This window comes from Lodderomyces beijingensis (assembly GCF_963989305.1).
Source record: "Lodderomyces beijingensis strain CBS 14171 genome assembly, chromosome: 4".
NCBI lineage: Eukaryota > Fungi > Ascomycota > Pichiomycetes > Serinales > Debaryomycetaceae > Lodderomyces > Lodderomyces beijingensis.
In genome coordinates, this window is record NC_089973.1 from 1,459,267 (window position 1) to 1,482,449 (window position 23,183).

The 23,183-nt window shown below is 44.2% G+C and overlaps 9 protein-coding genes across 9 annotated transcripts; 3 read left to right on the plus strand and 6 right to left on the minus strand. All coding sequences in view use genetic code 12, as the record gives it.

Annotated features, from left to right (window-relative positions):
• Positions 1 to 1,155: 1,155 nt before the first annotated feature.
• LODBEIA_P36430 (uncharacterized protein) lies at positions 1,156 to 3,603 on the plus strand (the record flags this gene model as incomplete). Its single annotated transcript, XM_066973776.1, has 1 exon — positions 1,156 to 3,603. One exon carries the CDS (start codon positions 1,156 to 1,158, stop codon positions 3,601 to 3,603), a length of 2,448 nt encoding a protein of 815 aa, XP_066830581.1.
• Positions 3,604 to 4,329: 726 nt separating this feature from the next.
• Positions 4,330 to 6,063, plus strand: LODBEIA_P36440 (uncharacterized protein; the record flags this gene model as incomplete). Its single annotated transcript, XM_066973777.1, has 1 exon — positions 4,330 to 6,063. The coding sequence occupies one exon, from the start codon at positions 4,330 to 4,332 to the stop codon at positions 6,061 to 6,063; it is 1,734 nt and encodes a 577-aa protein (XP_066830582.1).
• A 144-nt stretch (positions 6,064 to 6,207) lies between these two features.
• Positions 6,208 to 8,865, minus strand: LODBEIA_P36450 (uncharacterized protein; the record flags this gene model as incomplete). The annotated part of the gene is made up of 1 exon (XM_066973778.1): positions 6,208 to 8,865. One exon carries the CDS (start codon positions 8,863 to 8,865, stop codon positions 6,208 to 6,210), a length of 2,658 nt encoding a protein of 885 aa, XP_066830583.1.
• Positions 8,866 to 10,015: 1,150 nt separating this feature from the next.
• LODBEIA_P36460 (uncharacterized protein) lies at positions 10,016 to 11,620 on the plus strand (the record flags this gene model as incomplete). Its single annotated transcript, XM_066973779.1, has 1 exon — positions 10,016 to 11,620. One exon carries the CDS (start codon positions 10,016 to 10,018, stop codon positions 11,618 to 11,620), a length of 1,605 nt encoding a protein of 534 aa, XP_066830584.1.
• Positions 11,621 to 11,811: 191 nt separating this feature from the next.
• On the minus strand, positions 11,812 to 12,417 carry LODBEIA_P36470 (uncharacterized protein; the record flags this gene model as incomplete). Its single annotated transcript, XM_066973780.1, has 1 exon — positions 11,812 to 12,417. The coding sequence occupies one exon, from the start codon at positions 12,415 to 12,417 to the stop codon at positions 11,812 to 11,814; it is 606 nt and encodes a 201-aa protein (XP_066830585.1).
• Positions 12,418 to 12,873: 456 nt separating this feature from the next.
• On the minus strand, positions 12,874 to 13,980 carry LODBEIA_P36480 (uncharacterized protein; the record flags this gene model as incomplete). Its single annotated transcript, XM_066973781.1, has 1 exon — positions 12,874 to 13,980. The coding sequence occupies one exon, from the start codon at positions 13,978 to 13,980 to the stop codon at positions 12,874 to 12,876; it is 1,107 nt and encodes a 368-aa protein (XP_066830586.1).
• Positions 13,981 to 14,486: 506 nt separating this feature from the next.
• Positions 14,487 to 15,929, minus strand: LODBEIA_P36490 (uncharacterized protein; the record flags this gene model as incomplete). Its single annotated transcript, XM_066973782.1, has 1 exon — positions 14,487 to 15,929. One exon carries the CDS (start codon positions 15,927 to 15,929, stop codon positions 14,487 to 14,489), a length of 1,443 nt encoding a protein of 480 aa, XP_066830587.1.
• A 332-nt stretch (positions 15,930 to 16,261) lies between these two features.
• Positions 16,262 to 18,760, minus strand: LODBEIA_P36500 (DNA replication licensing factor MCM7; the record flags this gene model as incomplete). The annotated part of the gene is made up of 1 exon (XM_066973784.1): positions 16,262 to 18,760. The coding sequence occupies one exon, from the start codon at positions 18,758 to 18,760 to the stop codon at positions 16,262 to 16,264; it is 2,499 nt and encodes an 832-aa protein (XP_066830588.1).
• A 443-nt stretch (positions 18,761 to 19,203) lies between these two features.
• On the minus strand, positions 19,204 to 21,339 carry LODBEIA_P36510 (uncharacterized protein; the record flags this gene model as incomplete). Its single annotated transcript, XM_066973785.1, has 1 exon — positions 19,204 to 21,339. One exon carries the CDS (start codon positions 21,337 to 21,339, stop codon positions 19,204 to 19,206), a length of 2,136 nt encoding a protein of 711 aa, XP_066830589.1.
• Positions 21,340 to 23,183: the final 1,844 nt, after the last annotated feature.

A 23,183-nucleotide genomic window follows, 5' to 3' on the forward strand; every position in this document is an offset into this window, starting at 1 on the left:
CTATGTTTGGTTACCCTCTGGCGATTTTCACACACGCCTCCAATATCATGCACGTTAGCCTTTTCTGTTTTTTTTTTGTTCTTTGTTTTTTGTTTGTTGTTTTGCTGGCGAATATATTTCTCTATGTCCTTCTCTTGATATCCACATTTGCATTAACCCAACGTGCTTGAACTCGAGGGTGGTGGGTGCTGGTGCTGGTGGGTTTTGCTTTGGTTGGTTAATTTGCCAATTTGGGTCAAAATCTCGGTATGTGCCATCTCCAATGGCGCCAGTGCTACCAACTCGGCGACGGAAAAATTTCAGCCTAAAACTCCCAACCCCGTTGAAACTTCGAGCGTTTACGTCCGAGGTGTTTCATCAAGACAGACAGATAAGGGGAAACTGTCTTCTTGCGAGACTACGAAGCTGAAAACCAACCTTCTTCCTGCCCCCCTCGGACGTAATTTACAAGGTCAAAAGAGAGAACCCGTTGTGTGTGTCAAGATCGTAAGAACGTAAGATGTCTTCAGAGGAAGAAAAAAAATACCCCTCATCAATCCAACACTCTAGAAGATATACTCTGTAGTGATGTCAATCATGGAAGAAAAGGTGGAGCCAACCATGATTCTCCCTCCCTTCGCCAATCAGCAGCCCCTTCCAAGCAGTCTATCAAGATCCCCCCCTGCTTAGATGCTCATGAAGATGGCGACAAGGGGGGGTTCTTTTTGCTGTTGATGCAGTTTAAGATTTTACCCAACAAAACATAACCAGAACGACCAAAAAAAAAAAAAAAATTTAAAATAAAACCAAAATTGATGCAACTGCCGGTGGTGGTATTTGGAGGAGGATAAATACCCTTCAAGATCCCCGTCTCCTGATCTCTTTCAATTGACGTGTAGACACCCCTCCGCTCGGTGAGATTGGCTTATCAAGAGGATTTTGACCCAATCAATTCCTCATCGGAATACACTTCTAACCGTCTTTTGCCGTTTTTTTTTTTTGGTTTCCGTTTCTGCTTCATCTGCTAGAGTTACTTGGAGCTGTTGACCATAACATCTTCTTCATCTCGAGACCTCAAACCGCCAACGGTAGAAGAAGAACAACAACTAGAACCAAAAAAAAACAGAAAAGTGACATATACATATATAGGCATTTACTACCACTACTACTGCTGAGATGAGCACTACAACGAGAAGGCAGGAAAAGAAAAAGGGAGTTGCCGAGTCCGTCGCCAATTCGGACTTTGACGTCAATATCCTCCACGACCCGTTTGAAAACCCAAATATCGACTTGAAGTTCCCCTTGCCGATAGATAAGGAGACCTATGTCGACGTGGAGGACAATTACGAGTCCTTGGGCCAGTCGTTTAACATTTTGAACTCGGCGATAAGGATGATTCTCGGGTATGGCGCCAATTACGACGAGATTTACTCCAAGAATGAGTACAAGTACTTTCTCAACAAGCACTCGGACGAGTTTAAAACAAAATTCAAAAACTACATGAACAGCAAGTTGGAAAAAGATGACACCAAGTTGGACGAAATTGTCTATGACTTAATCAATCAGGAATTGAATATGAAGTTGATCGAGGCCAAGGACTTTAAAGCTAGATTCAAAGAAGTCAAGAAGTACATGGTGGAATTTTACAAGCAAAATAATGAAAAAAATTTGCCAACCTTCCCCTCGCACAATTTTGTTAGATCTGCTTACCTCACGGTGATGACAATCATGAGAAGGTTGTTCCCCAAGGGGATCTGGGTCTCGAACCAGGACATTTCCAATTTATACCAAAAATACCTCGAGGACCCCATGAGTATCATTTGGACCCCGTCGCATCAGTCGCATTTGGACTATATCATCTTGCACTTAATCTGCGTCCGGTTCCAAATGGCGACCCCAGCGGTTATCGCTGGTGAAAACTTAAATGTTGCCGTTGTCGGTGGCTTGTTAAAAGGGTTGGGTGCCGTTTTCATTCCTAGAACTTTTAATAATGAATTATACACCGAGCGGAACCTAAACAATGTCATGGAGTTTTTACTAATCAACAAGATCCCATTTGAAGTGTTTATCGAAGGTACTCGTTCAAGAGATGGCAAATTGTTACTCCCCAAATACGGGATTTTGAAAAGTTTGGTTTCTATTTATTTAAAACAACGATTTGAAGAACACAACCCAAAATTCAATATGTTGTTCCAACCAGTTGCCGTGACATATGAACGTGTTTACGAAAATGACGAGTTTTTAAAAGAATTGAAAGGTGACGACAAGAAGCAAGAGAGTTTGTTTGGAATATTATCGGTTGCCGGAAGTGCTTTTAGCAACAAGAAAGATGTCATTATACGCGACAAGCAAGGTTTCACCGATAACAGCACCAGGAAATTGACGGGTAAGATTTTTCTCAAGTTGGGTGAAAGTTTTACTCTTGAACGATTTATTGATAATCCTGAGATTAGGCATGAAAAAGACGTAAACTTGAAGAAATTGGGATTCACCATTTTACACGAAATCAATAGAAACTCCTTTCTTCCAGAAGTTTCCATTGTAGGAACTGCATTACAGGCGTACAATTACTTTGCCAATAAGGCCATCTTTTCGGTGCAAGAGTTGATCCCCGTGTACAGGATCGTTGTTGAGGCCTTGTTGAGAGAAAATGAGTCGTCAAAGACCAACAAAATCATTTTGCAAAACATGTTGAAGTTTTCCGATGCTGAGTTATCGAGCTTGATTATCGAGCAAATCACCAATTTCTTTAGACACATCAAGGTGAATGATACAAAGAACCTTATCAGAATCGAGTCTCCCATTGAGCTACTTTACTACAAGAACTTGACCATTCACTTGATCATCCAAAGATGTCTCGTTATGTACATCATCACCTTGCTTAACGGGACCGAGCATTGCAACAGGAGAATCATTGGCAAATTATTTTACATCCTCACTGGTTTCCTTAAAAACGAGTTTCTTTTCGACTATGATGAAAATGAGAGAAACGGCATGTCGTTTATCATCCAGGATCTCACTGACCTTGGCGTGATTTCCAAATCCAAGGCGGAAGACTCTGAATATGCCATATACACCATCGATGACCCCAACTTTGTTAGACTATTTGCCAACTTGGCTCAACCATTTTTGGAGTCGTATGTCGTTTTGATTACCAACATTTTGGAAATGACTAGCAACTTGGCCAGCAACTATGCTAGAGCCAAGCAACAACAAACGCACGATCAAATCATTCTTGACGACGACGAATTGAAGTATCCAACAACAAAGGGTCTTCTCAAATACATCATTGCCCAACTGCGGAAAAAGGCGCAGTTCCAATCACTCGAGTCCATCAACAAGCAGTACTTGGTGAGCGACTTGTACTACCTCAACAATTTACAATTGATCAAGATCTTCAAGAACAAGGCCAAGACCAAGGCGTTTGTCCAGATTTTGAACCCTAGAGATTTGCAAGTTATCAATAGGTTTTTGATCCAGTTGTTGCATGTCAACACCGAGGAAAAGAATCTCTTGACCGACGAAATCAATGTTAACTATGTTATCGACATTACTAATAAGAACTTTGAAAGGGACATAGGCGAGTTGGAAAGAGTTTCAAAATTGAGAGGTAGTAAGATATAACAATATCATGGGGAAAAATCCATGATGTAAGGAAGAGCGTGGAGGTCATGGAAGCAAGTGGATAAGTTAGAGATTAGATTTTAGAAACATTCAACGGCAGAGGCGCATGTCACCAACACTCAATATAATTTATTTAATTGGAAGCAAAACACATCTTGAAGAAAATCCTGCAATTTTCTGGTAATTTCTGGAAAGACCGATTGGTGGCGACTTCGAGTGAGTTAGCCGCACAGATTACTCTCTGCTGGCAAACATCGTGATGCCACTCTCCGGCTCATCTCTCGCTAAACTGCGTTCCCCGTGTTGGTTCAAGGAGATGAGATGGCGAGATGGCAAGAGTGAGAACGAGTACGAGCGTCAAGGCAAGCCGCTCCCGCTCCCGCTACCGCTCTCGGATACCCCCGGGATTTTGCACCCAAGAGTAGCTTCTACCACTGGCAATCCGCTTCTGCTACGCAAGAGACAACGACAAGATCGTACCACTGTAAACGTAAGCACACATACCCACAACCCCCCCATGAAACTCTGTGGGTGAAAGTAGGACTGTCTCAGCGACGATGACTCAACTTGCACCCATCCTAGACTCGGCCCTCTGACTCTTTTTTCCATCAGAGTGCGCCGCCGCCATTTGAATTTTTCCTTTTTTTTTTTTTCAACTCTCCCCAAAAAATTTTTCACACCGCCGATAACGAAAATCTCGTGAAAGAACAAAGGTCCAGATCGACAATGTGTGGTATATTTGCGGCGTTTAGGGTTAAGGACGTTGAGTCCTTCAAGCCCAAGGCATTACAGTACTCGAAATTAATCCGCCACAGGGGCCCCGACTGGTCAGGCAACATGATAACATCGCAAGACTGCATCATGTGTCATGAAAGATTGGCCATTGTGGGCTTGGACGCCGGTGCTCAGCCCATTGTGTCGCCCGATGACCGATTCACGTTGGCGGTCAATGGGGAGATATACAACCACATCCAGTTGAGGACGCAGTTCCCCGACTACAAGTTCAAGAGTTTGAGCGATTGTGAGCCCATCATTCCGCTTTTCCAGAAGTACGACTTGGATGCTCCACAACATTTGGACGGGATGTTTGCTTGGGTCTTGCATGACAAGACCAGCGACCGTATTGTTGCTGCTCGTGACCCTATTGGTATCACCACGTTGTACTTGGGCAAGAGCAGCAAGAGCCCCGAGACGAGGTTCTTTGCTTCCGAATTGAAATGTTTGATTGACGAGTGCGATGAGATCGAAGCGTTCCCACCGGGACATATTTACGACTCCAACTCGGATGAGATTGTCCGATACTACAAGCCAAGCTGGTGGGATGCAAACAAGATCCCCACTGAGCCGGTCGACTACACCAAAGTCAGAACAACCTTGGAGTTGGCAGTAAGGAAAAGATTAATGGCCGAGGTGCCATACGGAGTGCTTTTGAGTGGTGGCTTGGACTCGAGTTTAATCGCTTCGATCGCCGCTAGAGAAACGAAAAAGGCCGCTGAGAACGCCATCAAGTCGCACCAGCAAGGTATCGACGCCAACAAAGAATTGTCCGGAGTCGACACCTCGGGCTCCTTGCACGCATCGGGTGGCTTCAACCAGCTCCACTCGTTCGCCATTGGCTTACCTGGTGCGCCGGACTTGATTGCCGCGGAAAAAGTCGCCCACTACATCGGCACCATCCACCACTCGCACACCTTCACCTTGGAAGAAGGCATCGACGCCTTGGACGACGTCATTTACCATTTGGAAACCTACGACGTCACCACCATTAGAGCATCGACGCCCATGTACTTGTTGTCACGCAAGATCAAGGCCCAGGGAGTCAAGATGGTCTTGTCCGGTGAGGGATCAGATGAGATCTTTGGCGGATACTTGTACTTTGCCAATGCGCCCAGCGCCGACTCCTTCCATCAAGAGTGTGTGCAACGTGTTAAGAACTTGCACTATGCCGATTGCTTACGTGCCAACAAGTCCACCATGGCGTGGGGACTCGAGGCGCGTGTGCCGTTTTTGGATAAGCAGTTTTTGGAAGTGTGCATGAACATCGACCCCAAGGACAAGTTGATCACGAAGGACCACATTGAGAAATACGTCTTGAGAAAGGCATTTGACACTAAGGAGAACCCATACTTGCCGGATGAAATCTTGTGGAGACAAAAGGAACAGTTTTCCGATGGCGTGGGCTACTCCTGGATCGATTGCTTGAAGGATACCGCTGAGAAGTTGGTTAGCGATGAAGATATGAAGAACCCCAAGCCCGAATGGGGCGACGATATCCCTCAGACTAAGGAGGCTTATTGGTACAGATGCAAGTTTGACAAGATGTTTGCTGGCTCCAAGGCTGCTGCCTCGACTGTTATGAGATGGATTCCAAAAGCTGAGTGGGGTTGCCATTCGGACCCAAGTGGAAGATACGCCACTACCCACGATCATAAAGTCGATGCTTCTTCTACTTCTTCTTAACTTCTTCTTAACTTCTTCTTGACTACTTCTTGATAAGCTTATATAATAAAGAGGAGACGTCATTAGTAGAGTAGACGTATAGTAGATAAAAAAAAAAGAAAAACCCTTTAATACAAGTTGTAAATACTAATTTATGTACTTTTTTCAAGCTTCATAATCATACTCATTTAAATATTTTGCAACTTTTTCATGGTCGCGTTCGTACCAGTTGTAATTAATCTTGACATTGTCCAACGCTTGCTTCAAACTACGTTCAAACCCATGCACGTTCCTCGTGGCGAAAAACTTTTCAATCCTGTCCAAATCAGACCGCGTCAGGTAGTTTCGCAATGTCAACTTTACAAACCGGTCCAACACAACCATATTCGTCGACATGATCTTGTAGAAACTTTCATAGTGTTCCAAGAAAAAGGAAAGAAACAACTTCCTGGTGGCAAAGTTTGTGCAAAGTGGTTTGCCCAAGAAATGCAGGTCCATGGCGGGGATAATGCTGGTGTCAATGAGCGCATTAAGAAGAAGCGGTGCGATGGACTCGTTGGTGACCGATCCCAATGCACCAAGCGCAATTTCTCTCGAGTCAAGCGAGCTCGGGTGGGTAACTTGGGTAAGCAAAGTCTCAAATTGCTGTTGGTTGAAACGTGGCGAGGATGCTATAGTGGTGTAGACAAATGAGCGCAACGAAGGGTGGATATTGCCCTCATTGAACAACTTCAATGCAAAGTCATAGACTTGAGGAATCTGCACCTTACCTGCCTGCGTCAATATCTCGGACCGGAATTTTGTCTCCAAAAAATCTGCATTGTCAAATTTGTTAAACTCGCCAATTGCCTCGACAATTTCGACGGCTTTTGGTGCGTATATTTTAGTGAGAAACTGTTTGATTTTTGCAACTTCTGCATCACTCGTGGTGAAGGCAATCGAGAAATCACTCAATCGTTTGCCAAGCTCTAACCAAACCACGTAATCGTCTCCTAGCTGGGGCACGATGTCCACCACGAGTTTGAGAAATGCAGTTGTGCAGCTGTTTCCTGCGCAGGCAATAGCGGCCGAGTCTGCAATCAAGCCCACTTTATCCCTCGCCGATAGTTTATCAAAGTGGGCAAGTATATTGTCCTTGAGAATCGACTCGTCATACTTGACTCGGTAAACACCAGCGGTATCTTTATTGATTTTGAAAAAGACGGAATCATTTTTCTCCAAGGTAAACTCATTAATCACGAGTTTTTCGCTTGCAAAAGAATCGGCTTTTTCATGCTTCTTCAACGTGGCGGAATCTGTTTCAATATTTAAAGGAATCCACCATTTAGTTTCATTTTCCTCGGGTGTGACACCACCACCATTCAAAAATCTCAGCTGGGTCAACACCAAATTTTCACCGTGCCTGTCCACAGTCACAATTGGGAATCCCACTTTTTTGATCCACGGGTCCATAAGTTGGTCGATTGGTTTGCCACAAACTTCACTCACGGCTGCCCATAAATCATGGCTCGTGGCATTGGCATATGCGTTTCTCTTGAGGTATAAGCTCACGCCTTTTAAGAATGTCTCAGTGCCCAAGTATTTGGAAATCATTAGAATAGTTGATGCGCCTTTTAGATAACTAATGGTGTCAAAGACTTGGTCGATATCCAATGCATCCACCACGGGCACTTCAATTGGATGTGAGTTTTTCAAACCGTCCAAATCCAAAGCCTGTTGCAACGACTCAGATACGAATCCACTGAATATATCCCACTCGGGGTACAAATAATCAACAGCAACAAAGCCAACCCAGGTGGCAAACCCTTCGTTCAACCAGAGTTCATCCCACCACTTCATAGTTACAAGATCCCCGAACCATTGATGCGCCAACTCGTGGGCTATCACATAGGCGACTCTTTGCTTATAAGACGGGGCCGACTTTGTTTCCGAGAACAAAAGCGCAGTCGACCTGTATGTTATGAGTCCCCAGTTTTCCATTGCATTGTGTGAAAACGAGTGCACGGCAATGAGGTCCAACTTGGGTAACGGATACGGGATCTCAAAGATCTTGGAAAAATAGTCGACGATTTTCGGGGTGAGCTCCGAGGCGAGCCTGGCGTCTTCCAAATAGCCTGGAGTAGTATAGATTCTCACGGGAAGCGGTTTGCCGTTGTTGTAATTTTCCTTGGTGAATGATTCAATATACTCGAATTCACCACACGCCCAAGCTAATAAATAGGTGGACATTACGGGTGTCTTTTCAAATTCCACTTTTTGTAACTCATCGCCCACCTCTTCGCGTCTCTTGGCGCGCGTGTTTCCCAAGATTGTCCATTCCTTGTCTGCCGTTACGTCTACTTTGAAAGTGGCCTTGAGACTTGGCTCGTCAAGACACGGGAACGCTCTTCTCGCGTCTGTGGCTTCAAATTGCGTGCTCAACATTAACTTCTCCTTGCCGGCTTCGACGTAGCTCGACTTGTAAAACCCAGCCATGTTATTCTGAATCAAGGCGTCGTAAGTAATCGTCACTTTGACTTTCTCCGCAGCAGCAGCAGCAGCAGCAGCAAATTTCACAATGAAATACTCCTTCTTTGCATTTTCCTCAATTGCAACAACAGAAATGGGGTTCCCGTCCACTTCAACAGATATGCTTTCCAAGGCAACCTTGATGTCTCTATAATTAAGGTATAGCTCACTTGCGGCTTCCACCACATCCAAATGTATAACAACCGTACCCTTGAACGTGTCTTTCTCGGCATTGATGTCATAAATCGACAAGTCGTAGTGAGTTGGTTTTAAATTGGTAGGCAATGCCTCATAATATGGCTCTTCCCCGCCCATTCTTCCTGTTCTGGACTGGGAATCAATCAATCTTGTTGCTGCTGCTAATAACGGTGGTGGTTGTAAAAAAAAAAGGACACACCTTTGGCCCTGTTTGCAACAACCAGCCTCGAAGCTTCCAGCCCGGTAGTGGTCGTGTGCGCTACAACAAACAAGTGTCAAAAGAGATGTCGCAAAAAAAAGGGGTTTATTGTCGCAACAAAAGAAACGACAGAAAAAGCGACAGAGGCAAAATTTCACGACATTGTAACTTCGATGTGACTAATGCCATGCCATCATAAATAAAACCCTCCCTTCCACTATGGAGATGCTCTTGAAAGATCAACTTTCATGTAAATATATACAAGAGTTAGCATTAGCCTAGTATAAAAGACTTGCTGCTTTTTTTTTCCTCGGGTTTACTCAAGGATTGGAACGAGTTGGACTTTTCGAGGTTTTTTTCCCCGCGAAGAAACCCCTATCTTGCAGCTGAACCTACTCTGTAAATTGAGCTATATGCGAGCTGAACTGAGCTGAGTTTGGCCTTGCATTGTCGCTAGTTAAAAGGTAGAGTGACAGGTGAGTCTCGTGTCAAGAGCCCTGTGAGCCTGTGAACCCTGAGGAGACGGCTCATGGTTCATGGAAGGGTTCCAACTTGCAAAGCAAGTTGTTATTATTGTTATTGCCACGGCTCTCTCGAGGTCCAATGGAACTCGGTTTTACACGGTTTGCTGACAACAGGATGCCTGAAGGAGACAACATCCGCATGTCCTTTGAAAGACAATAACTCTTTAACAGCAATGGGTGGCTCTTATGCCATCGTTCAGGACCGAGCTAGCGGCACTGGTGGTTGTTTTTGCCGGTTTTAGTTGCTCTTTCCCCAAATAGTTTGTGAATTTGGAGCCGCACCAATAAAGTGCAAACCCCCCCTAAAATTAAATAATTTCTACCAGAGCCACCAATCAACGACTACTATTATTACTGAATTTAACACGATATAAATCCACATAACCGTCAGCTTGTCAGTTCTTTTCCTCAAGAAAGCAAGCGTACAAATCGTGGCAGGTTCTCAGTTGGATTGGAATAAGTAATTGTAACACTACTCTTTAACAAAGAAGAAGAAACCGAAGAAGAAAGAGAAAGAAAAGGTAGACCGCTTGTCCAGAACAGAATGCTTCCCGGGTTTAGTACAGCCATTGTGCTATTGGCGGCATATACAACTTTGGCATCAGCGTTTCTTCGCAGTCCATCAATATTGACTTCAAAAAAGGGTGTTTTTTGTTCCAATATCCAGGTATCTCCATCACACCCTGGAAAGAGCTATATCAAACTTCACCCGGAACACGCTTCGGCAGATTTCAAGATTCCGGGCTTGATCTTTTACTATCCCGATATTGTCAACTTCACCTCGGTGCCGATTGTGGAAGAGTTTAGTCGATTGTGCCCCAAGGATAAGGAAGTGTTGTTCAAGAAGATCTTGAATCAAGACGATGGAACTTTTATACTCGATGCTGCTGACGGCTATGACGTTGACAAGTCAAAACTATGGAGCGGCATAGTCGACAAAGATGTCAAGTTTCAGGTGGACCACTCTGGTTTTTATTGTGTCTACGTTGCTCCGCCTGTGGAAGACAAAGACCCATTTGAGATACCGATTGTGTTCAAGAACTACTACGGGAACTTATCGTATCCGTTTTACTTAATTTATGCGCAATCGAAATTCACCATTGCCGTTGCCATCATTGTCTTTGCAAGCTTGTTCAATTATATCCTCAAGTTCAAAGTTGGGGACAATTTCCAGCACTTGGACTCGATTTCCGTGATTTCCAAAGCCGTGATCTTTTTGGTGTTGGCTCCGTTTACACTTTTGTCTATGTATCAATGGTTTGTCCTTTTTTTGATCAACAATTTTTTGGAAACTTGTCAACGTTCACGGATCATCAGTTTCTTGTTGCTCCTTTCACAATTTGGTGAAACAACATTTACCACATTTTTGAAGTACGCGGTACTTTTATTCTCCATGGGATTCGGCGTGATTTATTACCATAGCGGCAACTCGCATAATTACAGACAATTCCCACGAGATTCCTTTTTCAAAGTTACCGCTTTCTTTGTCGCTACGCTTGTGGTTCAATTTGCATCGCATGTACGCTTGGCGAACAGTGCCAGTGACACTCCTATAATTGGATACCATGGACAGACGCTATTGAATCAATACGGTACCCTTACCGCATTCCTTTTGGGTCTTGCCGGGTTGCTTTCAATGGCATGGTTCATTCTTTCCATGATTTTCTATTTCAAGACCAAGAAAACCATTGCCGCATTCCCGCCGGCGTCAGATGCAGATTCCACCGAAAAAGTCGTTTCGGCTTTCCGTAAATCCTTTGTGGTGATTTACATCTTGCCCATTGTAACTTCGATATTTGGAGGTATTGTCGCTGGGGTGATGACAGCGCAATCTTTTAAAAACATGCCTGATTATCCAACACGTACAGAAAGAGACCCCGTCTACCAATCGGCTTTAGGCATGTGGATGCTTGAAAAGTCAATGGCGAAATTCATGATACCAGTGCTTTGGTCAACATGGTTTTATTTCTTTTCGTTGATCATTTCATTATTTTTCCTTTGGATCAAGGACAATAACGGGCTAATTGTCGATCCCAATGCTAATGATCCAATTGAATACGCCGATGTTCCAAACTTTAACATTTCCGATGAGGAAGAAGAACAAGAACAAGAGCAAGGACAAGGACAAGGACAAGATATCAGGGTATAATAAAGAGCTTGGCCAGCGAAGAAACCAATTTCGTTTCGTTTCGTTTTTATTAGTTTTTGTTTTGAATTGTTTTGTCTTTTCTTATATATGTATAGTACAGCGATATAAACTCTATAGAAGAGAAAGAAACAGAGAAGAGACTACAAAAAGGAAAAACTGAGAGGTGTAGATGATAGTTGAATCGCATCCAGCTATTTCCGTCCGCCTCGGCCACTCTTCTTGAACCCTCTATGCTTGCCATTATTGAACCTCTTCTTGAAGCCATGGCTCTTCAACTTGTCATCAACAAGCCCGATTTCTCTAGCTAACGCAGTGCCCAACTCAACGCCGAATTTCTCAACTCGGGACAAATCCTTACGTGCTTCCGCTGCTGCTTTTTCGTCGCCAAACTTTTCGGCACGAGCGACTTTCTTTTGCAATAACTCAATTGCCAATTGTTTTCTCTCGTCGGCAGTTAGCACTTTTGGCGGTGGTGCTGGTGCTGGTGCGTCTTCCGCGTGTTTGGTTTTTTTTGGTTGCGGTTGTATCACGGTCAACGTCGACTCCTCCTGGCTAACAGCGGATGGCTGTTGTTCTGCTGCTGCCGGTTTTTCGGCTGGTGTCGTCGTAGATTGAGCAGTTTCTATCGTCGCTTCTGCTGTGGCGGCTGGTGCGTTGTCGTCGTCGTTGGTGGTAGTGACATTGTCTGAATCAATTAACCTCGTGACTAAGTCTGCTTTTTTACCATCGGTGCTCAATCCTCTTTCCTTTAGTATATCTTTTAGTTGGGCTACTGTTTGCGATGAGTAATCCGACATGATGGAGCGGCTGGGTGATTGGGTTCGAGTGAGGGCGGAGGGGGTGTTGAAATTTGTAATTTGAAAGTTGTATTTCGTTGTTTCTCACAGCTTTCTGTTGTGTGTTGTGGGTATTTTTTTTCGTTGTTGTTGATGATGATGAATATTTTCCACAGTTGAGCAAACACGCAGGGCAATCTTTCACTACGCTTTGATCCTCTACGAAGCTTCTACAACGAGATGTGTTTTTTGGTAGAGGACCAAGAGTCGTCGAAGTTATCCTTGTCTCCAAGGATGTGAAACTTTCACCTACACGAGAGAAACGAGCTGTTTTTGAAAAATATTGATAGGGACATGGTCTCTTTTCTTCTCTTTCCACCTTTTCTTTAATCAGTAACAGGAAATGATTATTAAACAACACGAAACGGCTAACTAGTAATATCAAATAAAAAAACTTGACCGCACCTCTCTAACTTTCTACTCTAACAAATTTTTTGCCCTTGGAATCATATAATCACGAGCTTTAGTCAACCACACAAGAAAACTAGGCACGCTCCACCCGGAAATGGACCCAACACCACCACTTGGCCCCAAGGGGACAAGAATGGTAACACTTCCAGCGCGTTGGTACTTCTTCAACTGCACGCGTTGGTCGCCGCCAATCTCGCGAGCCACCGTCTTTTCAAACACCGGTTTTTGCACGTAGCTCAAGTCTACAATGGACCTCGCTCCCAAGCTCAACACGTCCCCCAATGCCAACACGTTATGGTGTTTTGGAACGCGCAAATGCTCGTCGGTGATTAAGAACTTGGACGAGTCGAGGTGTGCAGCGGGGACAAACTCGGTGTTGGGGTAAAGCTGCTGCGCTTCAAGCACCACATCGTAGTCTTTGCTCTTGCCATCGTATGATACACCGGTAGATGTCCTCGTGACGCGCTGGTCATTAATGATTTCAACTCCCAACTTTTCAAGCTTGGCAATAGTGGACTTACTGTGATTGGGGAGTTGTGCAGATAAGGGAGCTGGCGACCCCGTGTACAATGTTATATGTTTGTTCTTGTACGCGGTAGCCAACTCACCCGCAGTCTCCACCCCCGTGGGACCGCCCCCAACAATAGCAATCGAGCTCGCGTCCTTGATAGCACTGCTCAATTTCTCAATCTCGTCCACCGCGTACTGGTAGTCTTTCTCATGGTTGAGTTTCCACGCGGGGGAAATCGATCTTGCTCCCGAGGCAATCACCAAATAGTCATAGCGTAAGATCTCCTTTTTACCGTCGCTGGTTTTGATTGTGAGCTCATTCTGGTCGAGGTCCAACGAGTCAGCGCTGGCGTGAATGAATCTCGACTCATGGATGGTCAACTCAGTCGACTTTTGTATTGTCTCTTCTAATGAAAAGAGTGTTTGTGGGATCAAGCTGGGGTCAACCAACAATCTCGGCGCTGCCACATTGAAAAATGACTTGGTGCTTGGTGCCACGACAGTGATGGATAACTGGGTCTTGGTTGAAGCTGCAATGGTTTTGAGGGCCGAAATTGCTGCATACGACCCTCCTACTATTACCACTTGTTTCGGTTGCGACATGATGGTTGGATTAGTTGTCGTATGTAAGTTGAAAATTGGATTTTAATTTCAAAACTTGTCAGAAAGTTGATACATATATATATATCAATGGGCTGAGGTTATCAGGGGGATATCTGGATACCTATACCAATCAATAATTGCCACCACTCACAGACCTCCACCCTCTTTATCAGCTTCGTTATATCCGCCGGTGACATTCTTGCTGGTGATTTTGAAAAAAGGAGTTTCGGATCAATTGCCGTTTTGGGATAACGGCCGAAGATGCAACAAAATAAAAAGTTGCTAAAGCCGCACTCGACTTTTGTTGAGTTGAGCTTTCCCCTTCCACCATTTATGACTAAGATTACGTGAGTCTACAACCACATAAAGCTTATCGGCGTCTCTCCTCAACCGTTTGAGCTATTTTGAAGGTGCCTATAGTTCATGTATATCATATAAAGTAAAGAAAAAAAAAAGGTGAGATAATTGGTTACAGTCGAGGAGATTGAATATTTTTTTTTTTAGATTTAAATACCCATCCGCTTGATGACGTATTCCTGAGCCAATACCCCCAACCCCAAATGTATACCTTGGCGGATCCAGTCGCGCACCCATTCCTTTGGATCAACGCTTTCATCGTCAACTTGTGCGTTTGCATCTGTAGCAACTAACGGTTCGCCATCGAGCCACAATCCCCAGCGAAGTGGGAAAGGTTGTGTGCGGGTAGTGATTGAGATTTCGTTTGTTATATCATGGAGTATAACCGTGAATGTAAATGAATCAGCATTTGCGGTATCTATCACTGTGGTTGCTGGTCCAGATTGCAAAGTGGGTTCGCTGGGCTCGTTGAGTTTTCCTGTTGAGATGGGCTGGATCGAGATGAAAATATTCAGCTTCAACATCTCATCACTGCCATCGCCATTTCCATTTTGATGCTCTTTCTCAAGTTTGTCTTCATTTTCCTTTTCATTTTCATGTTCTTTTCCTTTTCCATTTCCCTTTTCTTGTTCATTTTCTTGTTCAATTTCAACCTTCTTATATTCCTTGATTGCGCTCTCCAAATTCGCCAAAGCCAACTTCTCACCATCAATTAACTTGCCATAAAACATATTCATCTCCACTTTGTCCCCGCGCGCCTCATTCTCATGATGACGGTTATATTCATTGACACTAACGCGAATTTTACCTTGCACCTGCTCCATAACCAGCTGGAAATTGTCCTCGACAACCAGCGGCAAATATTGAAACCCATACAAGTCCGACACTACAAGCACATTGAGCACTTCATCGACATCGTCAATCAAGCCCTGCTTAATCTGGTTGGAAATATTGATAAACATCGAGTTCAAGCGATGACTTAATTGCTCTCCGTCCAAGCTACGTGATCGCTCATTGATCTGATTTGTGGTTTGAGACGCCAACTGGTAAGTTTGCTCGCCCAACTTCTCGGCGTTGGACGTGATGGCGCCCCATAAGCTGCTGACTCGCTGGCCACCTTCACGATTCCACCACAGCGAGATTGACGCTAAGGGGTTCGACAACTCCAGCTCTAATGCGCCCAATTCTTCCTCGGCTACGTGGAGTACATGGCCTATTTTCTCTTCGACTTCACTTGTGGTTGAGGATGATGTGCCTGTGGTGGGATCGGTGGAGTCATCACCTGCTTGAGGTTGTTGTTGTTGTTGTGATGGTGGTGGTGTAGTTTTGGCTGGGCGAGCAGAAGCAGGGGTGACCGTGGCGACGGAAGCCGATGATACGGAAGCCGATGACTCTTCCGGCTTGGCCGATGCGCTTCTTGGAACTAGCTTCTTTTTCGGTTTCTGCTGCTCGTGTTGTGCTATTTCGTCCAAGAAATCAAACAAGTTTTCATCTTTAGCGTTCTTGGTTTGAGTGCCATCTGCGGCGGTCGACTTGGATTCAACTTCAGGAAGCGAGTTGAGAAAGTCTAGCACGTCTTCTGATTTCGACATTTTTTTTTTTCGAGAATCTTTCTTCTGTTTCTGTTTTTGATAAAAGTGTTGAACAAAAGTGGTGGAGGTGTAAAATCGATATCACACTTGTCAAAAAAGTTAGGGAGTGGATGGTTAGAATAATACATGGAGGAGTGGAGGGGGAGGGGGATGGTGGTAGTTGGTGCATGCGTCACGTGACTTGGCCGATTTGCTTTGAAGAGCGAGCCCTATTGAGAAACAGAGTTTGTTCGGTACATCAACTTCTATTAGTGGATAAATTGCGTCGGTAATGTTACAATGAGATTAATATACATCTGCTTTCTCTCTCCTCGCCTCTCTTTTGCTTCTACTTACTCCTCCATTTCCTCATCATCACGGTCGTCGTCGTTTCCCGTATTGGTAAACATCAAAGTTTCCCCGTTATCGATAACTTGCCAGAGTCCCACACCATCGTATTCAAACATACAGTCATCCAACTGCTGCACGGTGTACCCTTTGGCAATGACACGCTCCTTGATATCTTGCATTTTCAAATGTTTCTTTAACCGGCCATCTGAAGAATTGACCGCCAAACCCTTGATGATTTGGAAAATCTTTGATGTCGTGGATTCGTCGTCTCTAATTTGTTGCATTGCGTCGTCGTCAGCGTAAAGCGAAGATTTGCTCACTTCTATGAGTCTCAATGCCTCGTCTACGTCTTCCATAGTGACCAAATTGTCGAAGCGAAGTCTCGCGAGTGCTTGCGATAATCGAAGTATACCGAGAAGTGTTCTTGGTGTTATGTGACTGAATTTCTTGATTGAATCCTCGTTGCGATGAGACTCTTTTCTCATGTTGATGTATGATTGCACCACGTAGTCGCCCACTTCTGTAGGCACAACGGGTCTATATGTTCTTGCTTTTGAAATGTATTCTCGAATGGTTTTTGAGTCTATCGGTTGAAATTCTTCACCTCCATTACTGAGTGACACGGTGGGCTGCTTATTGTGCATGTGGACATAGGTGACATGCTGAGCCAACATTTCGTCGTTTTCTCTATTTGGCTGATCCAATATGAGAAACATGATATCGAATCTCGATAACAAGGCAGCAGGGAGGTTGATATTTTCATGTGGAGACAATTTGGTATTGTACCTTCCGTAAAGTGGATTGGCAGCTGCCAAGATTGAAGTACGAGCATTCAAAGTTGTCGTGATACCGGCTTTCGAAATAGATATCGTTTGTTGTTCCATAACCTCGTGGATCGCAGTACGATCGCCTTCTTCCATCTTGTCAAACTCGTCAATGCAGCAAATACCATTATCAGCAAGCACCAAAGCACCGCCTTCCAAGATCATTTCATCGGTTATTGGATCCCTCATCACTGCTGCAGTCAACCCGACTCCAGAGGAACCGCGACCCGTGGTGTAGACTGATCTTGGCGCAATCTTGTTGATGGCTTTTAACAACTGCGATTTGGCGACACCGGGGTCACCCATGAGACAGACATTGATGTCGCCTCTGATTTTCAAACCGTCACCAATTTCCTTGGTGACACCACCGCATAGCAACAAGAGCAAAATCTTTTTCACGTCCAAGTGGCCGTATATTTCCGGTGCCGTGGACTTGGCCAATTTTTCATAAACGTCACCGGGGGAGCCAGCCCGCAACTCTCTGATTTTCGCTTCTGTTTCATCATTCAACTCCATCAAATCGTATTGCTTCTTGTGCTGTCTAACGTATTGGGCCTCCAAATAGGTTTCAGTTAATAAACCAGCTTTCAAAGCTCGGAACCCGGTGTATGGCAGCGGCATGAAGATACCGGAAACGTCAACGGTGTCACCGGGGTTCATTGCTCTAACCATCTCGCCATTGACATGTATTGACAATTGTCTAGGAATGTGGCCGATGGGGACTTGGGTCGACATTTCTTGGATTTTCACTTCTTGGAAACTAGAGAATTTCGAAGCTCTAGTTGACATGAACAATTGGCCCTTGTTGTTATCGGAGGTGCACGCCGGCGAGTTGCACGTCGATAACGGAGTAAACACTTTTGAATTGACTTCTTGGAAAATTTCGTATCCGCACTTGTCACATGTGTAAGCAGTGACCAAGACGCTTGGCTTGACGTCGCTGACTCTCGTCACAATGCCGCGGACTGTGATGTAGTGGCCAACAAACTTACCCTTGATTTGCCGAACCGACAATGCCGTGTCGTGTTTACCGACGCCGCCATCACCATCACCATCACCTTGAGTCAACGGTTTGAAATATAAGCAGTATCGCCTAGTCAATTTCGCGGGGAAAATGTTGACATCGGTGGGATCAGCAACGTCGTCTCGTTCACCAAACTCGTCCATTGGTTGCGTGAACCCGTCTCTCAAACTACTAAACTCTTCATTTGCATCCTGTTGCAATCTTTGGTTTCTCAATTTTCTTTGCGACAAAATGACGTCCAACACGTCGTCCTGGTAGCTTATATCCTTGGTCGGTTCGGGCATCAACTTGTCGATAACAGTGCTAAACACCTCGATGAATCTATATGTGTTTGTCATAACAGTCTGTAACAAGTTTCTGGCTTCTTGATACAACAGCGGCGAGTCAGCGTCGTAGTACCGCAAAAAAGACTTGAGGTCGTCTAGCTCGATATATATGGTGGCCTGCTCTCTGTTGGCCACTTGTTGCAAAATATTCATGTATTTGCCTTCATGCGTTTGCTCAAGCTGCTCGTCAAAGTCAATGTTGCTAGATGATGATTTGAAAGTTTGGATGAAATCCTTGATGATCTCTTTGCAATCCTTGTAGTTGACTTTTAGTTGAATCGACGGGAGCACAGCTGCTGTGGTTGTAGTGGTAGCTAACGTAGCCATGATTGATTATCTTGAAAGCGACTGACTAAATTGACAAGTTGGATGAATGAATCAATGAATCAACAAGTGAGTGAGTTGGTGGCGGTTGATATTCTTCAAAAAAGAAGAATGGAAAAGAAAATTTATTGCATATGAGACGCGTCTTGTTCAAAAGAAAATGCTGTTGTATATTAAATCCCAATTAGGAAATGGCTACCCCAAAAAGGAAAAGCCACACACACACACACACACACCGTGGGAAATTCCCCTTCATTCAATCGAGAGATTGCTCTCTAGGGGCGCTTTACAAATGCATAGATTTCAAGAGACGAACAGCACTTTTTTTCGTTTTTATTAATCTAACCAGTAGTAATAATACCGTAATTATACACATTGAGACAAAACTAAAAAAAAAACCTAGGAAAAACGTAATTACGGGCTGAGTTTGCCCTTTGCCTGTTGCATCAAACAGACATTAGATTGACTAAAGCAAAAGCAGCTGATTTCTCTTCGTCGTTGGCCCCTGCACCGTCCAATTCTTCGTCGCTTGCGTGTTTCTCTTTTAGTTTCCTTATTAAGCTTTCGTTGACTTTATGTTCAACATTGACAGCAGCAGGAACAGTGGGAACAGTGGGAACAGGGCGAACAGCTGCAGCTGATGCTGCACTGGTCAGGGTTGTGGTGGTTTTCCTTCTTAAAAACTCGGGTCCAATAGACTCCCAGTCCTCTTCATCTGTATCGCTTGAAGCATCGTTACTGTTGACATTTGAAGCTGGTCTTAGTTGTGTTTGATTATGGGGTCCATGAGCCAAAGTGGAACGAACATGGGATTCATTAAATGAGGATTTTCTTCTGTTTTTATTGGCCTTGGCTATTTCTTCATTGTGGATGTAATAGTTGCTTGAACTGTTTGCCGAGTTATTAGCAGAATAGGAGCCAATTGGCGAGCTGCTACTCAACGCTGAACCTGGACCTGAATTGATGCCAACGCTGTTGTTGCCGCTGTAACTGAAGGAAATTGCTGGAGGAGTCGGCAGATTTATCAGCACGGTTGAGTTTCTCGCCGATGAAACAAGGTAGTTATCCAAATTCTCAAGCGAGTTTAATTTCAGTGAATGATGGTGATGGTAGTTGCCAGTGTAGTATTGGCGTGTTATCGAGGGCTTGGTGATGGAGTTGGGAGCTGATGAACTTGACTTTCTGCGTCTTGTTTTGAGCTCAAATGACGAAACAGACAGCAGGATGGGAGGTGGGCTGAACCTGATGGGGACTCTCTTGGCAAACTTGATTGGAGGAGAAGTCTTTTTGAATCTCGTTTCTCCGTTAGTTGCTTTGTCTTCAGGTATTACGTCATCAACAGCAAACATTTCCTCGTCTTCATCATCTACCGCTCCTGCTCCTGCTCCTGTTCCTGATCCTTCTCTGCCTCCTTCACCTCCCACTACTTCTTCGTCATCGTCCTCTTCTTCCTCGTCATCACCATCTTCTTCTTCTTCTTCTTCTTCTTCTTCCTCCTCTTCTTCACTGAAGCTTGGCCTTTCTCTTTCATCTTCTTCCCTCAATATCCCGGATACTTCCTCTGCTTCATCTTCTGAGTCAGAAGCTATCGCATTATCTATACTTTCATTTGGTAATTTCAAATTGTGCAAATTTCGCACTTGATTGGTGATGGATTCTCTTCTCAATCTATCCAATTCATTATTGTTTTTCAATGTCAGTGGTGGAGGAGGAGGAGGCAAATGTGATTGCTGTTGCTGCTTTTTCTTCTTCAGCCAGCCCAATTTCAAATTAGTCTGGTTTCTTAAATCGTTAATGTTGATAATCTTTTTGTTTTCTTCAAACGACAGTGTTTTCATCTTGGGTCCGTTTTTACTAGAGTCCAGTTTCGAAGATTCCTTTTGCTGGGCTAGTTTCTGTTCACTGCCTTCGGTTACAATATAGTCGGAATCGACGCCTCTAACCGCCCACTGGCCCCAGCCGATTTTTTCGAAAACGACATTGTTCAATGGATCGGTTTGCTCCATTGCAGCCATGATCAATCTTCGTTGCTTGCTCAAACTCAACATTTCAAACAGCGGCACTTCAATTGATAATTGTGCAGTTATATGCCGAATAGGCAAGGGACCCTTTTTGATGAGTAAATTCGCCAACCTTGTGGGAGTAATCTGAGACGCTACTTGGATGCCCTCTGGCGACGATGTTGAAAGTAGGGCCTTTTTGGCAGCATGGGACACTGCTTGACTGATGGTTTCTGAGGATAGCGAGTCGAGCTGTTGTTGCTGAAACTGTTGCTTTGATAGTTGTTGTTGTTGTTGTTGTTGTTGTTGTTGCTGTTGTTGGTTATTTGGAGGTTGCTTTTGGGGTGAGCTTAGCACCGAGTTGTAGCTGCTGCTTGGATTCTGTTCATGGCTCATGTGTGGCTGTGGAAGCGGCTGTGGGTGTGGAAGTGGGTGTTGTTGTGACTGCAATTGTAGATAGTTATAAATAGGACTACTCGACAAGTTGTTAATTCTGGGGGACTGCGTCCGCGTTGGGTGTTCCGACGAGCCGTTGGAGTGGTTCATTAGATTCGATATGGAGAGCGGCGACTTAGAAGACATCTTTGCTGCTGTAGTAGTTGCTCTGGGGGTGGTCCTTGTAGTCGGTGGTGGGTTATATTTCAAGTAGCACTAGGTGGTTTTTGTTATTTGTTTATGAACTCACTAGTGTGTGCGTGTGTGTTCCTGTATATAAGCACAGTGTGTCGCTCTCTTAATATTATTCTGAAAAATGTGAAAAATTCGCCAATTGTGAAAAGCGGCACTGGATAGTGGGGAGCGAGGGGTAGCACGGAGGGGGGGGTCAAGTATACTTCGATCCTTTGTATGTACCCGACTCAACCACTTATATATATATGTATATGTATATGTTTCTTTGTTGTTTCAAAACACTCACTTCTCTTTTTAGTGCTGAAATTGGGGCTGTAGCTGGACACAGGTAGGTTGGTGGGTTGGGTTGGCTCAATTTAAAATTTAAAATTCGGTGACTCTTTTTTTTTTTTTTTTTTCTTCTCAAATTCCTTTTTTTGGCACGTCACTTTTTGGCTTTCTGCTTCACCCACTGGAGACTCTCAACCAAACAAGCGGAATGAAAAACAGCAATATCCGCTGCTGTTGCGCTTAGTCTTGGGTTTGTTGAGTTATGAACCGGTTGAAAGTGGGTAGGGGGTAGGGGGGCAAAAGGGAGAGTAGGAGTAGGAGGAGATTGTGTACTGTATTGGAGTTTGTGTGTGTACTGAGATTGGAGATTTGTCTTTTGTCTGAAATTACGAAATTCCCCTGTCCCCTAATGTTTATTTGCTGTTGTTGTTTTCTTTTTCCTGTTCTTTTCCTTTCTTTGAGGGGTTGTATTTTCGGGCCAGCGTTAAATTGCTGTACTTGTGAGAATTATCACGGTGGGTTTCAAATACCCGTGGCCAAATGTCTCTTGTACCCGTTCCAATCCCCAGGTTTTTTTTTTATTTTTTTTATGTGTCGTTGTGTCGTTGTTTCGTTGTCTCGACCCCTCTGCTGTCGCTTGTTGTACTGTGGTTGTTGTTCTTGTTCGGAGTTGTTTGGACTTGTTGGGACTTATTGGAATTGCTACAGGAAATGTATACCTTCTTGTAATTCAAAGCGCGTTAAATTCTTCTCGAGTTCTATTATCTTCTTTTCGTGCTTCGTGGTGTCTTCTTAGTTGCTAACAAGCCCGGTGTAGTGCAACTCGGTTGACAGTCGTCGGGTCTAGTGGCAATAGTGTTGCTGGTGGTGGCGGTGGTATTCGCGACACGCGAATATTAATTTCGCGGACTTTATTATCTTTGAAAACCTCAAACCCCAAATTCTCCCCACTCCACGGTAATCCGTTATCTTGTCCGCCTGGCGCTGGTAAATAATTATTGTGACAACACGAGCTAAGAAATTGACAAGTTTTTTCCTTTCCTTCTTGCTGTCTGTCTCTATTTTTCCCAAAAAAAAAAAAAAGTATTGAAGTGGAAATTCGCTAGCGGGGCGGATCCTGTCACACTCTTGATTGGGACACCAAATGTATCAATGGAGACAAATGCTCAATGAAACAGCCTCGTAATTTTTCTTTGTTTGTTTTTGCAAGGCTTCCTCGAGTCGTAGAATTGAAATCCCACTGGTTTTTTTTTTTTTCTGGCAGCACTGTGCGTAGGTCCTAACGATGTAGGCTGTTGTTGCAAAAAAGAAGCCGTTGGTATCAGCAATTGTTGTAATGAATTCTCCAAGTTTCACTACCGCTTTATCAAGCCAAACGCAGCAGGAATTTTTCAGATAAATAAAAAAAAAATGAAACTGAAACTCGATGCTGTTGCTGAGTGGAGCCAAAAACCACCGCGGTGGGTCTTATATGTAAAGCACTCGAGTATTTGTCCCCCTTAATCTCAACGGTGGACGTAAAAGGT